General features: G+C 35.9%; 1 protein-coding gene across 2 annotated transcripts in view; it reads right to left on the minus strand.

Moving 5' to 3' along the window:
• The window catches only part of FER (FER tyrosine kinase), a 148,111-nt gene that overhangs the window by 33,747 nt on the left and 98,003 nt on the right, over positions 1–16,361 (minus strand). For both annotated transcript variants that reach the window (XM_063421574.1, XM_063421575.1), the window contains one exon: positions 3,777–3,900. In XM_063421574.1, the coding sequence (XP_063277644.1) occupies positions 3,777–3,900 (124 nt within the window). The remainder of the gene's footprint in view (positions 1–3,776; positions 3,901–16,361) is intronic.

Genomic DNA, 16,361 nt, shown 5'->3' on the forward strand with positions numbered 1-16,361 from the left:
GCTTTGAAAACTAAACATAAAATATGGACAAATTAATTCACCACATGCAAATCAAATACTGGAAAAAAAGGCCACTCACAAATGCTTATTAAACCAACTCAAATCATCACATCTCCATCCTTATCATCTGTTTCTAATTAACAGAAAAATTAAACTATCTAAACAATAGCATTTGGTAAAAATGAAAGCAAGAAACAATTCTTCAACCTCATGTTAATTAACTGGAGATGAAATGACTACATTCTTCTGTGCATGTTCAGCCACTCTTTCTATTTTTTCATAACATCTTTTCATGAAGCCTTTTTTTCCCCTGAAAGTGCAGTAATTTCTGTTCCTTAACAAAGAGAGCAAAGAACAAGTGATATCTGGATGCTAGAGGAAATGCAAATAATCATTCAATAATCACTGACTTGCCAATGAAGCATTTTCACCTACTGAAATAGCTAACACATGCTAAACAGCACATTAGCTGTGGCACTAGCCCAGCTACTGAAAGGGTAAGTTAAAGTGTAATTCAGACAATAATATCTGAACTTTAATAGAAATTTGGATAGAATTTTAAAATATAAAGGCTAAGTGTAGCTACTGTAGTTACAACTAAAGAGCAGAATTAAAAATAAGGTGGATAAACTGATGCGTAGCCCTAATTTCCCTTAGCAGGCAGCCAAATATGCATGGTATTAAATTAGCCACCTAAACTACCAAAAAACAATATGTGGGATTCTGAAAAAATCCTTGAATTGGCCAACTGAATACTGTAGAAAGCCAACAGCATGAAGCAAACCAATTTCATTTTACTGCAATCTATATAATAGAAACTATTTCTAATTATACATTATTGATTTTTAACCAAGAGTAACCAAAGCCTACGGACCTTTAAACAAATAATAAGACATAGGTTTTTTTAACCACTGCTTAATCCATTGTCTCTAGTTAATTTTCTCACCTCGTTTTTACCTGAGAACCTCTTTCAGTAGATGAACTTTCTGACAAAAAAATAACAAGTTTAATGTTCTTTCAGAAAACCACCACTCTTTTTCCAGAGTGCTAAAGCTTCTTCCTACTATGAATTAGATTGTAAATTTAAATTCTCATTTACCTGCTGTCAACATTAAACTTATATATAACTAGTCTGTCCTACCTGACCTAAAAAGGAGGGAGCAAAAGCTCCCAGAATCCTTGTACAGACCATGCAGCCACATGGTTGCACTTTCAGTGCTTTAGGAAATTCCAGTGGGGTTCTGAGTCAGAACACCCAAGTACTTGCTCATGGAGCACAACACAGCTTGACTTTTCCCTGTTTTTCTGGGCTTCTGTGGCTGACAGGGGATCTAGACTGATGCACCTCTAGCCATTCCCCAGGGTGTCCAGAAATCCTGAATCAGTGTCCTAACAGGGAACAGACCTAGCAAAATTCTATGTATGAGAAGCCTACTAAATTGCAGTTTAGCCATTGGTCAAAACACATCTAAAAACTTCATGAACTTCTTTCCTAGAGTAAGCATTTGTAATCAACCTGTGTTAGTAACTAAAAATAAAACCAACAAAGTTCCTTTACTGTTACTGCAAAAATCACTAAACTTGGTTGGTTGTTCATATGATTCTGAAATTTTCATTATGTTTACTTTTCAAATTTAGAAGAATTAACTCATAAATAAAGTAAGCACATGCTATGACTAACCACATAAACCAAAAAAGAATATTGTATACCAAAGCAAACTAAACTGGTAAACTAATACTGGAAATGCATATTTTGTTTCATTAACCTGTGTGTTTCATAAAAGTAAGCAGTTTTCCTGAACGCATGATTTGCTTACACTTTAAAACTCTATTTTTATTCAGAATAGTTTTCCTAAAAATTCTGGTTCTTCCTTTAATTAAATTGTCAGCTCTCTATGATAACCTTCTGTGACAATCCATAATAAATAATTGAAATAATAAACATATTTCATTAACATTTTAGAAGTTAACAAAGAAACAAGAGGAATCAAGTTCTTCTCTTCTTGTACTACAGTACATGTAACCCAGGCTGTGTGCATTGGCAAGTCTATGGCACTAACAGACAGGTCAGATCTCAGCTTTTTCCTGACTTGAACTACGTGACACATTTGTATTCATATTTCCAACTGAAAACAATGAAATCCTCATATCATAAGACAATACTCCACATCTCTCTGAAACACATTCTCTCAATCACTATTAGTTTTATAAACAGATCTTAAGAATAGCAGTTCCTATTCACCAACCAGCAGCGCAAATTTCTAGAGATACAGTGAGGCCACACTGTCATCTACACCTACTGGAACAGTTCTATTCTACACACTTGTGCAAGAATACCCTTTTTCCCGTGTTAAAAAAATATATAACTATTTCTATTTTAGGCAGCACACTATCATTTAATGAATAAATATTGCAATTTTTTTAGTAATTACAATTACAAAACTTCAGTTATCCAGCTACTATTTTTATCTATTGTTTAATTTTCTAAGAACACAAAAGCTTAAACAGGCACTTCAGATTTAACACTAAAGTGAGTGTTACAGGAATTATTAAGCACTAGAACATTTATGAGGCTAGTGTAAATCACTAATGCTGTTACTTGCTCTGATTTTTATGCCATTATATCCTTGACAGAGTCAGCCTGAAACACATCCTGTCATGACAGAATGCTTACAATCCCCTTCTCAGATTTCCCTAAGAGAGTATTACATAGTTTTAGAACATGAGTTAGGTTTTTTTTTCTCTCAGTGTTTCTTACACATCATGATCTTGCAGAATTGTTTCAATTAACTTGATGCTCAGGATTGTAACTCACCCATTCACTGCTGATAAAAATTTAAGAGAAAATGCCACTGAGGTCGAAAATGCCACTGAGGTCTCTGATAACAGCATTCACCAGAAAAGTGTTAAATCCCAAATGAACTGATTATGTCAGTGCGGTGTCACACAGTTCCCCTAGAGATGTTCCTCAAAGTGGAAGAAATCAACACTGGAAATGAAAACTTGTACTTCATAATTTTTCTGTGAAACGGATCATCATTATGTTTACAATTTGTATTTCAGCCACAGCAATAAATAGGGTATTATTGTGCTATTCTGAAAGAACAAAACAAGTGGAAACTAATTCCATCCCCTTCAATACAAATGGAACATAAACAGCAATGGCAGAGTCAAACTGGAGAAGAAACAAGAAAAAGGAATGTCAGGAAAGAAATAAGAAACTCCAACAGCATAATGTTTGATAATCTTCCATATTTCAGAGAGAGCAGTCTAGGCAATTAATATTTTGACATACAGAACTTTAGCTCTTCTCTATTATCTGAGAAACCAGTGGATTTTTCTGAAGCACTTTTCAAACATACCTTAACTTCTCTGTTGGCCTTGCAAATATTTGTAAATTTCAGACATGACATAAGCCTCACAGACTGCTTCTTGCTATAATTTATTCTCTGTATGAAAATCTGTAATAATTTGATCTCTGTATTGACTGTATGAATCAGGTTCCTTATAATATAATGCATGTCATTACGGTGTAAAATAATTTTTAACTTCTATTAATAGTCCAAACTACAGACATCAAATAATGTAGCACTTATTTTTTACCCAAATGAGTATTTTTGAATTAGACAAGCAATAATGATAAACTTTCAGAAAAAGTATATTTGTTTTGAAATTGTAGTTTTGAATCCTGTGATGGTAAACCCCATACACCCTTAAACACCTTGTGTTTCCACTGAGCAAAGATAAAATAGTGACAAAAAAAAAATCTTCCTTACCTATGTATACAATTTTTAGATTCAAGATATGCCATACCAGAGGCAGCATCTAATGAAAATTTCACCAACTGTTTGGTTTTCAGCTCATCCTTCTTTTTTCTTAGGAATGATAGGAAATCACCTCCTAGAAAATCAGACAGATGGACAGTGAGAGACTGATAGCATAGTCACACTTATCTCTTATTAAGGGTGCAAGACCAAACAAAATGCAGTTTATTAGGTGTTCAGCTCATCCCATCAGTTTCAGGCTAGTCCAAGAAAAAGGAAGGAACTCATCTTTCAAAATTTTTCCCCTTAAATATTAGATGCTTTAAAGTGAAAATTGCACAGCATACATTTGATATACCTAACATCTTTAGCAGTGAACATTAAATACTGACTCACTTAAAAATTGTTGACAAAAACAACTGATAATCTGTGATACCTATTCTTTGTCAGATCCATTTCCAAATCCATTTCCAAATCCATTTCCCACAATGCTTCTCTAATCACAGAATTATTACTCGTGAATAAAGAGGTCAGGTTCTATTTGCTACATGAAAATAATTACTTTTTAATTGATCATTTGCAGTGATGCTTCTCAAATTCTCCACCGATGTGTTGGAGGAGTAACAAAATGTTTTCTTCTTGGTCAGTGCTAGCTGGACATTTGACCAGGGAAGTGGAATGTGAACAGTTATTATTGTGCCTCCAGAGTCTTCTGCCCTGGAGGAGCAAAGCCATTGTCCTCTCATCTGAGAAGTGGGAGGGGTCAGGGTGGAGAATTTCCAAAAAGCAAATTGTGTTAGCAAAAAATATTCTGAAAAACTGATTTAGGACAAAGGTAAGCTGGAAGAATATTATACAAACACTGCAAAGCCATGTTCTGATATAAATGTATTAAAGATTTTTCTAATTATTATTCCAGGCAAAGATGTAAAATCACAGCAGGGCTTTTCATATCACACAGTTATTTGATAGTGAGTAACCAGTCATTGCTCCAGTATTTGTTTCCTTTCATTTAGGAATGAACTGACTATTAGGATTCATTCTTGCAAAATGAAGCCAATTTGAAATACCCTACACTGACTTCTAAACTCCAATGAAAAGGACAGATGACTACTGCAAACTGGACTGGGTAATAATCAACTTTTCTTTAATCTGAGAGACTACTGACATAGTCTCTAATAGGTATAAAGTAGGTACTGCCAGTGGGAAGTAAGATAAACACTCCAATTAATTATGTGTCATTTCTTGCACATTTAAACAGAATTATTCAAGTTACAGCAGACAGGTAAAAATAAATTTTAAGCTATTCACCCCTCCAACACACACAACAAAATGGTGAGAATTCTGTTATTTATGTGCTGAGACCTCACTGGTCTCTGCACAGGAATCACCTTTTAATGAGTAAGTATGACTGCAAGCCTTTATGAATGTGAAGTCTCCCCTTCTTGACAAACTGTGGCATTACTTGAATGAGAGCAATAAATCAAGGTAGACTATAAAAATACATTTAAGACTTTAAAAGACATTGAAGATCTCAAAAAACCCCTCTACTGTCACTCAACCAGTGCTTCAATATTGAAGATTAAGAATTGCTAACAACTTCCTGTGCGAAGACTGAAAAGACAGATAAGCTCAGTTTGATATTTTGGGAAAATCAAATAAATAAAAAAACACAACAAACAAAAAAGGAAAAACATAAACAAGCAAAAAAACTGCAGAAACAAATCCCTCCAAAATCTTGCAAAAAATCTCTATTTAAAAAACTTGCTGTAACAATATTATAGTGTAAACTATAATCTTCACAATTCATATGCATTCTTTGTATAAATAAGCTAATGCTCTCCACAATCATCAGATGGTGAAACTATCTGTTCTCAAGTAACAAGGTATTAAAGACAACAAGGAAACTTAAGACAAACCTTACAATAAAGAAAACCCAACCATATCCATTAATTTTTTTTTAAATAATACATGCTATAAATTCATTTCCAATATGCTCAGGCAATCAGGTTAATATCCCAATTTTCAACAATTTGTTTCTGAATGATATTAAAAGCTGCTCAGTGCCTTACACCAGAGTATGCCAAACTCACAAAGCTCAAGCCAGTTACTTTTGTGAATTTGTGAATTTTGTGAATTTGTGAATTTGCCAATGCAATTAACAATGCAATCAGGAAGTGATTTAGTCTTGCTGATTTTCCACGTGTGGCATGCACTGAACAAAATTCTACATGCACTGTACAAAACCAGCACTGTATGGTGAGCTGTACACAGTGCACTTGATGCCTATCACCAAAATAGTTTTAATTACTTTAATCTGTCTCATGGTTTTCACTAGCTGTTCTGTTTTCCTGTATCTGTCCTTGCATAGAAATGGCAAAACAATCTTCTGAATATTCTGTTTAATATTAATTTAAAAGCAGTGTTAGTAGCAGACAAAATAAAACAGCCAAGTGATATCCTTCTCACTCTGTACAATATAGGTAATATTTAGGCTAAATCTGATTATCCTCATCATTGTGATACTAACACAGGCTTAAGTGCCTGCCTTTTAAGTAACAGAGTTATTTCTCAGTAAATTCTGACTTTTACTGTTATTAATGTTCCAGCTATTCATCTTCACAACAAAGCATCCACATGTATATCTTCAAGGCTGAATTAAGAGTATTTCTCTACAAACTCTTCAGTGCAGAGCTGTAGTTAAGTAATATCTTTATATACTTTTTAAAATAAGTTTTAATATGAAAAGCCCTAATTCACTATTGGTAGTTCATAGTGTCAGAACACTATTTCCAATGTAACAGCTGTTGATAAAAATGAAACAAACAGACCTATTAGACTGTGAAACAACTGATACACAACTAGACGATTACATAACAGTAAGCAATGCTTTCTCTTTTATGTGAAATTTCCACTGTACTCTGCATGGCTACCTGTTATTCCAGTTAATGGCCCACAACACTACTAGAAGATAAGGTATGTTCTAACAACGCTAAGAACTACAAAAAAAAAAAAAAAATTATATATATACTATCACCTAGCAGAGATGATTTGCCTATTTCGGGTTTACAGCAGGATAAATAACAGTACTGGAGTCTCTTCCTAGTGCAACAGAATTATTTTACTAAATAGAGGACAAAATGTAGTTCATAAGCAGAAGCTCCATGAGGGCAGCCTATAACTGGGCTCCTGAACACAGCCCTTCGTGTATTTTGCTGTGAATGGGAACTATTTCTCATTGCATGCAGGAATTCTGAGAGTGTGAAAATACCACCTATCAGCAATTCCTTGTGTTGGCTGTGCTTTACAGCATAAAGTTCTTGTTGTACAATAAGCAGCATATCGTGGCAATAAAACAGGTCACTCCTTTGCACACAAAAAACACAAATTATTGTTTTGAAAGAGGAAAAAAACCTCTGTGATGAGAAGAAACAACAATGAAAATTGCTAAATAAGTTTACAAAGTAGTTATGGCAATCTCTGATTTGACTGGCATTTATAATCAACTGTGACCACATATTTCAGTGTTTTCCTGAGCTGGTGTCCCAAGTGACACCTACCTACTCACTCTAGGCACTCTTGGCATCATTCTGACAAACATTCTGACACCAAACCAAATTAAAATATGTTTTGAAATTATGATGGGAAATCTCCCACTGAATTGGTATATAGACATACATTGTTTATATACTGTATCTCTACCTAGTAGCCTAATATTATAAATAATTACAAAAATATTAATAAATGTCTTAATACAATACCAATTATTATGGATGATATGAAGTTATATGTATTATTATTCACATACAAATTTTATTAAAGAGGGAGAATTTACTTTGTAAAACAGCCTTTTTAACTACGTTTGTTTAAAGAGGTCACTTAATTCTTCTTATGTTTATACACACATTCATCACGCATATGCATCTCGTTTGTGGCCACACCTCCTGATGGTCCTCCTAATCCAGGGAAGCTTTAGAATTCAGTATTCCTAATTGCTTTAAGGGCCATTGCAATATTATTGAAGTTACCTTTATCTACACCTGTAAGTATTTATAAATTTGAGAATTTAAATGGTCAGTATTTCAAGCAGCCTTAAAGCAATTTAGACTTTCCTTTATTGTCTAGTACCTTAATCCCATATACGTGGGATCTAAAACACAAACCCAAATGGAGTTACTTAAAACTATGAATTTAAAATAATAAACATGCATCTCTAGGGAATTCCAGGAGATAAGAAGCTATTTGACAAACCATTTAAAATATAAGGGTTTAAAAATGCTAAAACACTCATTTTCAATTAAGTACTGAGCCTTCATACTTCAACTAATACATCACTTCTGTGCAATGCAGTGCTTTCACTTTTTATTGTTCTTTTATTTTATCTATTTAGTAACAGAAACTCTAAAAAAACCCAAGGTTTATTTTTCTAACTGCCTACAGAGTACTATTGTAAAATCCAGTTAAATCTTTGTTTTTCCTGTTAAGCAAAGCAAATAAAAGTTGTTATAATCATGCAAAGGCTACCAACGTAATATTAACAATGGCAGTAATGAAGTAGAAATACCCATATGTGAAAACAAAAGATGAAGGAAGAAAAAAAAATAGATGAAGAGTGTGCATTTAGAGCCAAGGACAAAGAAGTAAACAGAGAGAAAAGGCGGTTTGTACTAGAACTGTGCTGCGTATGACTTTCTAACAGACAATCTGTGATGAGACCAGAACCGAGATGACTCATGAGCACAAAATAACTGCACCGTGATAAAATGAAGATGAGAAAAAGGTTACAACTCATTTATATGTGCTATTTCACTTCCTTTCAACAGGATGACAGACCACAGATATATGATAATCAGAATAAATGAAATATTGACAATGCTCAGCAGTCCTGCTTTAGATTTCAGGTGGATGAAATAACGTACAGTATGAAGTCAATATCTCACTTGACATAAATGCCTGTCCAAAACTGAGTCTGTCATCACCTCTCAAGAAGAAACCAGAAATCACAGTGAGACATCAACAGCTAGCATCCCTTGTCTTCTGTGTTGCCAAGATAACACTACCCAGACTACCTAGACTCTTATGTTTTAATATTGTGGCTGTAAGGCTGTAACCCACTGTGAGTGCATAGGTACAGCCTACTTCAGAAAGTAACAGAAAGGAAAATCATCTTTCCCCAGGAGGTCTTCCATTTTTCAATAAATAATTCTTGTAACTGTATTATGCTCAACAATCCATAATCAAAGGCCTTGAAAAAGATTCCAGATTAGAGAGACGTGATAGCCTGATGTGAAACAGAATGTACCTGAAGAACACACTTTTTTTAATCTAAAGAAAAACAATTAGTGTTTTTATACACAGACAAATTAAACAGCTACCATACCAAAAACTGTTCTAGGTGAAGTAAAAGAAAAAGTGAATAACAATGAATAGAAAGAAATAAGTTGAATACAGATGTTTTTGTGACTACCAAAACACTTTGCTGATTTTTTAAGTTTGGTTGTTTTTATTCTGTTTAAAAAACGGATTTTCTAGTTTCCTCTATTTGCTGATTTGATTTTGTACAATATTGATACGAAATATAGTAAGAACAAAGCCTAGAACATGTGTGGAGAGAAAAATCCAACTGTGGTTTGAAATGCTACAACAAAAGGAGACCAGAACTTTGCTCCTGTTTCACTAAACAGGAAAAAACAGCTACTAAAAAGTAGCTCTGAGGCAAAGGGAATTTTTAATCACCACCATCTACACTCTACCAAAGGAATCTGACTTTTCTAAATAACCTGGAATCCATGAGTGGGATGAAGAGACCCACACGTGTTACAGGGCTATAAGCAAGGCAAGGAATAAGAAACAGGGTCTGTATGTATGTGTGCATGTACTACACAAGGGTTGGTGAGGAGAGGGGAAAGTTGGACACATGGAGAGAAGGAATCCATGGGAGGTGTCTGGCTCTTTGAGTGAAGTGCCCAACAAGAGCAGATGGCACAGTCAGAAGCACAGTAAGTTGCAGAGCCACAGAGATAAATCAAAATGAAAGCCAGAAACTTTTGAGGATAAAGTAAGAAAGACAAAAACTAGAGAAGCAGACAGGGATCTGTGTGAAGGGAAGCTGTAGGGTAGACAGATAGTGGCTTCGCTAACTAGTAATAATTAAAAGATAACTGATTTGACTAGAGGAAAAAGGTAACTGAATAGAAAATTAATCCAGATAGTCACTACCACTGCACCTTATCTCTAACTGGAATTTGACTGACCCTTTTTTCGTTGTTGTTGTTGTTGTATTGATTTTGGACAGAGTGCGGTAAAGACTCAGGATGTGACTGTAAGATAGGACTCAGATTGAAATCTGCTCACAAAAGGCAGCTACAGAGGATGTACAACCAATGCAACCAATGGGCCAGATCATGCAAAACTTTATTAAACTTTTAGGGGCTCTCTGAAGAGAAACAATTAGAAAAAAAATATGAATGCTCTCTATAGACATCTCACTGCCTCCAGATGCAGAAAAGAGAAAAAAACACACTATGACAGATATAGACAGATTATATCTGTACAGATGATTTGGCTCAACAGGTAACAGCCTAGCTCGAAGTAGACACAAAAATGATAGGCTGGATTCAAACCCAGACAGAGGACCTCAGCCAACCCCTTAGAAGCACAGATGCACCCATATCACTGGGCAGTGAGCCAGGCAGAGTTAAGACTCTTAACCAACCATGTCTGTAAGCGCGGGAAATTCGAAAGCCTGATAAAAGGAGCATAATAAACAAGGCTTTTGCCACATGATCCTCAGCGTATCTCGCATCCCTGTCTCCAACTCAACACTGACAACACACCAAAGTAGAAAATGCAGCAGCTGAACCACACAATGTGAAACTAAAAGTTCAGGTATTTCCCAGCATCAATCAGTGTACCAGGCCTGTGTATGGAATCAGTGGCACCTCAGAGAAAGCAAGTCTAATCTGAGGCTCAAGGAAGTCATGATATACATCTACTTCAGCTGCTCTTACCATCTGCTCTCCTTTATCCAAGATGATTAATTTAGCAGAAAAGCTCAAAATAATAAGGATATTGTACTTCATATTAATAAATAAATTATACACATCTCAGTCTCAGAACTGAGTTTTTAGTTATAAATGGATTTACTGGCACCAGTGCAAGCAACAAGAGAAATACACAAAGTTAGCTGTGATTTGGTGCTATACTCTGAATTATCACTACATGTAGAAAATAAGAGCAATTTCAAAATTTAAGATCTAGTAAGTTGTATCAGCTCCTCAGCACCACCTATAATGGATCTGTAGGTACTTCTACACTTTATGCCCTGGAGCCCTCTTTTCCAAGAAAAACCAGAAAGTGAGCCTGGTAGATCAGAAAGACACCAGGTTTTACTTGCACGTTTCTGACATAAGACATCCTGGGGAAGAAGTGCTGTAACATACAGAAAGTAGCAATGGAGTCCCATTTCAGAAGAAATGGAGTGAATAAAAGAAGCTATACGAAAGCCAACTCAGGTTGGACAGCACAAACAGGGTTCAGAGGGAATCCCAGATCTTGGGTTAAGAATCATAGAACCCCTTGGTTTGGAAAAGACTTCCAAGACCATCAAGTTCAACCTTCAACCAAACACTACCATGGCCCAGTAAGCCACGTCTTGAAGTGCCAGGTTTAGTCATTTTATGAGCACTTTGGGGGTGGTGACTCCAAGTACAGGCACAACAGAAATGGTCGTGCTCATTTTGGGTGTGCCTGAGGGTTGAGGCAGGTCACATTCAGCAGTGCACACCTGAGCTAATAAAACCTGTCACCTCTGATTTTGTTCTGCATCACTGGCACAGGCAATTTGTATCCCAAATTATTCAGAACAGACCGCTATAGGTTACCTTATCAGGCTGCAAAGACAGAAGTTATGACCTTGCTAAACTCCCCCTTGGAAGCTGACTACACATGTCTAGATATAAGCTGAGTATAGCTGAAATCTAATTCTGACCACCTTCCTATGCTATTAGATTACTGGATATTTTCATAGCTGTTTACATGTACAGGCACAGCTCTTCTTCTTTCCAGCTGCCAGTATTCAGAACATATAAACACAAGTTAGATAAAACAAGGAACACAAACTCACTGTTAAGTCAAAAAGGAAGTTGGTTTTTTTAAAAGCATTTATCTATTTTCAGAAAAGAATTCTGTGGTGGTATCAGGAAGGCACACTGGTACACTGGAGTGCCTTAAGCATTCCAGTGAAATGTCTACAGTGCATTAGTAGGAGAATGAAAAATGTCCATAAATTCACACTGGGGAGAGGGGGTGAGAATTGGATCAGAGCAGATCACTGCTATTAGAGCAGAACAGTGATAGAACAGACTAAATACAGAATGGATCAGGAGACAAGAGACAACTGCTGGGAAACTGTTTGGAACTGTCTGAGGCAAGGATCTGGTACAGGAAGATCATCTAGTTTTCATAATATCCTAACATATAATATCCTCATCATGGACCATATTAGCATAATGCATATGCTAGAGGGAGCTATATTAAGACTCAATAGACAAGGCAGACACTTCAACTGCCTATATTTGAATGCCTGAGGTAGCAAAAATAAAATTATTCCAATATATTTTGGGGGTTTTAATTTTAACTATGTTGGTTATAAAAATGTTTAAATATATAGAAACCCAAGACAGAGAAAGTAGGCTACCAACTTGAGATTAAACATTCCAGCTTCTAAAAGGAGCAGGTCACAAAACATGTGACCTCAAGCCTCCTTCTACTACCTTAAATCAAGCACTCTGTCTTGGGTTGCACTGCAAGATGTAACCAAAAGAATGTATTCTATTGCCATCTGGTGAAACTGGCTGGGGAGGTGTTTTCTTTATCTCTTCCATGACCCATCCTCCCTCCAGGGGATATCTGCTGTTAATGGGCCATTGAGTCTCACTGCATGACTGATAAAATTACATCATCCCACTGGGAGATGCTCCACCCAGGGCGAGGAGGCAACCATGCCTACCTGGATAAAAACCTGAGATTCAAAACAGCAGGACTGCCTGTTTCCACTGGATTCCCAGAGAAGGACTGGACCTATCTACACCACCACTGGACCTTCAGAGGAAAACTACACCCTTCTACAGGATCATCTCTGCTCCAACAGAACCACATCTGGACTTAATCAGACTGCTACTAATACCCTGACCAGGAGCATGTCAGGCTGTATTCTGACTTGTTCATTGTTTTCTTTTTTGGTTTTTTTTTTGTACTCCTACATTTCTATTTTTAATATTCCTAGTAAAGAACTGTTATTCCTGTTCCCGTATCTTTGCCTGAAAGCCCCTTAATTTCAAAATTATAATAATACAGAGGGAGGGGTTTCACATTCTGCATTCCAAGGGAAGCTCTGGCTTTTCCTGGCAGACATCTGTCTTCCTAAACCAAGACATCTTTGTATGTTCCAAGATTGGAACATACAAAGATGTTTGCATCTACTTTTAATTAGACAAATCTTTCCAGAGAGAATTGGTGCAAGCATGATGATGGTGCTTATCTTGCAGATTCTTTGCTGGAGGGACAGAGGCACAGTGGAAGATTCTACAAGATAAGCTGCTGAAATAGTTGCATTAAGTGGTAACTGCATCACAGCATTCCACATCTATCCTCAAAATGCCCCATTCTAGAACACACATTTCAGGGAAATGACAAGTTCTTACCCTTAAATTAAATTCTCCTTTCAGGACTAACTAAGATTCAAATAAATTGAAATTAACATAAAGAAAAAGAATAAAGAATGTTGTCTCTTAGGACTGCTTTTTGCACCTTACAGATTACATTTGGTTTGTTCTTCCCCTAAAGGAAGAGGAAAAAACATTTAAATTTTGAATGGAACTCCTGCAGTTCTTTTTTTATTACATGGGAGGTTGAATACTAAATCACAAGCAAATGAAAATGCAGTTAGATGATCCTGAGTATTGTGATGAATTAAAACCCTCTTTGTCATCACTAAAAGATGACAGATAAAAGATCACTAAAAAAGAGTTGGGGCCAGAAAGGTAACAGTTAGAAAGGGTAAATGAGAAGGGAATTTTAATTTCTTTTTTTTCCTGTCTTTTTTCATTAAAAGATGCTGAGTTCACTCTGAAAAGAAAAGAAGAAGCAGGCTCTGCAGCCCCTTCAGCATTTTTTCCTGATAAATCTTCTCCACACCCCAACAAAATCCAGCATCTATTTCTCTCAGGTTGTCAGTCTGGACTCTGGCAGTATTCCAGGCAGTCCCTTTGATTATCATATAAATTTGCTAAAAATGAGCTGTTATGAAAACTCCTTATGTCCCATACAGCCTTAAGAGACAACGGCAAATAGTTCCTTTGCTCCTCTGAATACCAAAGCATCTCTTCATAATTATTTCTCTTTCTTCAGTTTTAAGGTCAACAATGATAAAGCACAAAAATCCCACCAGGACAACAGACAAAGAGCAAAGAAAAATGAATAAATTAACACAGAAAATGTGAGTAGAATGCTCAGTTTTTCAGATTGACTTGGCATTACAGGAAAGTAACACTGTTTCTTAGACAGCACTGGAAACTCCTACAGGAAGTTCTGCTCTTTCTCGTGTGGGAAACCACCCCTGACAAAGGTTTATCTTCACTAGAAAACTCCAGTTGTAGCAAATACACAGCAATTCTCCCTGACCAGCTTTAAGACTTGTGTTGCACATCTCTACATTATTTTTCAGTCAGGTCAGTGAAGTCCATAAGAAAATACAAACTCATAGCTCTATACTACCATCAAGCATTTGGCAAGTCTCAACATGCGGGGTTTCTTTCCCCAAAATTCAACAGCAATTCTCATTTAACTTCTTCTATTTTTGTTAGGATAAACTGTGTACTTGAAGTATATCACAACAGACTAATAAGACGTTACTGTATTCAGTTATTAAACAGTGCAGTATTCCTATTTTTAAATCAGAACATACCAGAAAAAAAAGTCTACCAAATGTGACCTTTGCAACAAATCTTATCAAACCCATCTTAGAGAGCATTTCACTATAAAGCAGTAAAAATTATGAAGCATATTACAAAGAAAAGAATTTACAGGAACCTATATGATGTTCAGAGTCCCTCAAGATACTAACATGTTGCATCAGTCTGATTTATCTAAGCAGCAGTCTTTCTAATAGTCTTAATATTTTCAAACTAGTTGTCATAGAGAAAGAGTCATAAATCACACAGAACGAGAGATCTCTATGGTAAGTTCTCCATGAACAAGAATGTTTTGATAGAAAGATAATTTCCGAGTAGAGCTGTTTTCTTGTTTCTTAGTCTACTAAAATTTTCACGGAAGAAAACCAGGCTGTAAAATTCAGGGGGTTTTATTACCATATGGTAGTTGAAAAGCCATCCAGCAACTACAGCATGGGCCCTTATAAAGTTCTGAGATGTCTATCCTTTTAGTTAGTATTCCAATGTCATATAAGTAAAGAAGAAAAAAATTAATTATTTGCAAGGGTTCTTTAAAGGTTATTGAAAATTTATCCATTACGCAATCACAAAAAATTTAAAACCATCTGCTCGGCTAAATTCCTTTTTCACAGAAGCTAGCTAGCATAACTTAAGCCTGCAAATTAGATTTGTCTAGAGATCTCAACTTACAAATACATAAAACTTTCATAGGAAAATAGTAACAGTTTATTGATTCATTTTCCATAGCTATCTTGGTAATTTTGGGAAGGCGAGGGGAGAAAAGGCAGGACAATTTGTTTAGCATTTTTTAAAAAAAACATCTTTTGGCAACTCTCTGCAAATTTCTGAATGGTGTTTTTAGGTATACATGTAACTTTCCATATATACATGAAGGAAATTGTTGCTACATACGTTTTAGTTTCTGTTGCTATATGACAAAGAACATTTTACTGAGTTTATTTTTTCAACAATTAAAAGGATAGCTTATAGAAAGCAATAATCCAAATTCTACAATAAATAAACAGTGCACATATTCTGTATGAGATGTTCCTTCCCACTTGCAGAGGAACCTGCAGAAGACCTGGAAGACAAGACTCAGGAGAAATGAGAACTGGCCCTCTAAAACTCCAGCCAATGGCAGGGAGATCAGATGTATTTTCCTATATGTGCGTCCCTTAAAGACATATCTATGTAACATACATACACATTATATTAAGGCCTTTTCCTTGGTAAGAGGATTGCAAAAATGATCAAGTCTTTCCTTCTGTATTTGAGTAATCTATGATGGATTGACACTGGGAGGACATGTACAGTGAGATCAGCACGGGCAACAGCCAGTGAACAGAAAATAAATGATGTTTTCCTCACTAATACGTAGTTGTGCTCAAGGCCAGGTGAAGTTGGGCTCTGAGCAACCTGTTCTAGCGGAAGGTGTCCCTGCCCACGGCAGGGGATGGGAGCTGGATGATCTTCAAGGCTCCTTCCAACTGAAACCATTCTATGATTCTATGTGTCCATTCTATGCTACACTGTTTATTATTTCAGTTAATCCTTCCCATTAATCACCCATCTTGACATTTCTTTGTTACTATGGTTCTTACTATAAGACACTTATAGGACACATCACTTATACTAACACCCCCCA

This window comes from Prinia subflava, chromosome Z (genome assembly GCF_021018805.1).
Source record: "Prinia subflava isolate CZ2003 ecotype Zambia chromosome Z, Cam_Psub_1.2, whole genome shotgun sequence".
Classification (NCBI taxonomy): Eukaryota; Metazoa; Chordata; class Aves; order Passeriformes; family Cisticolidae; genus Prinia; species Prinia subflava.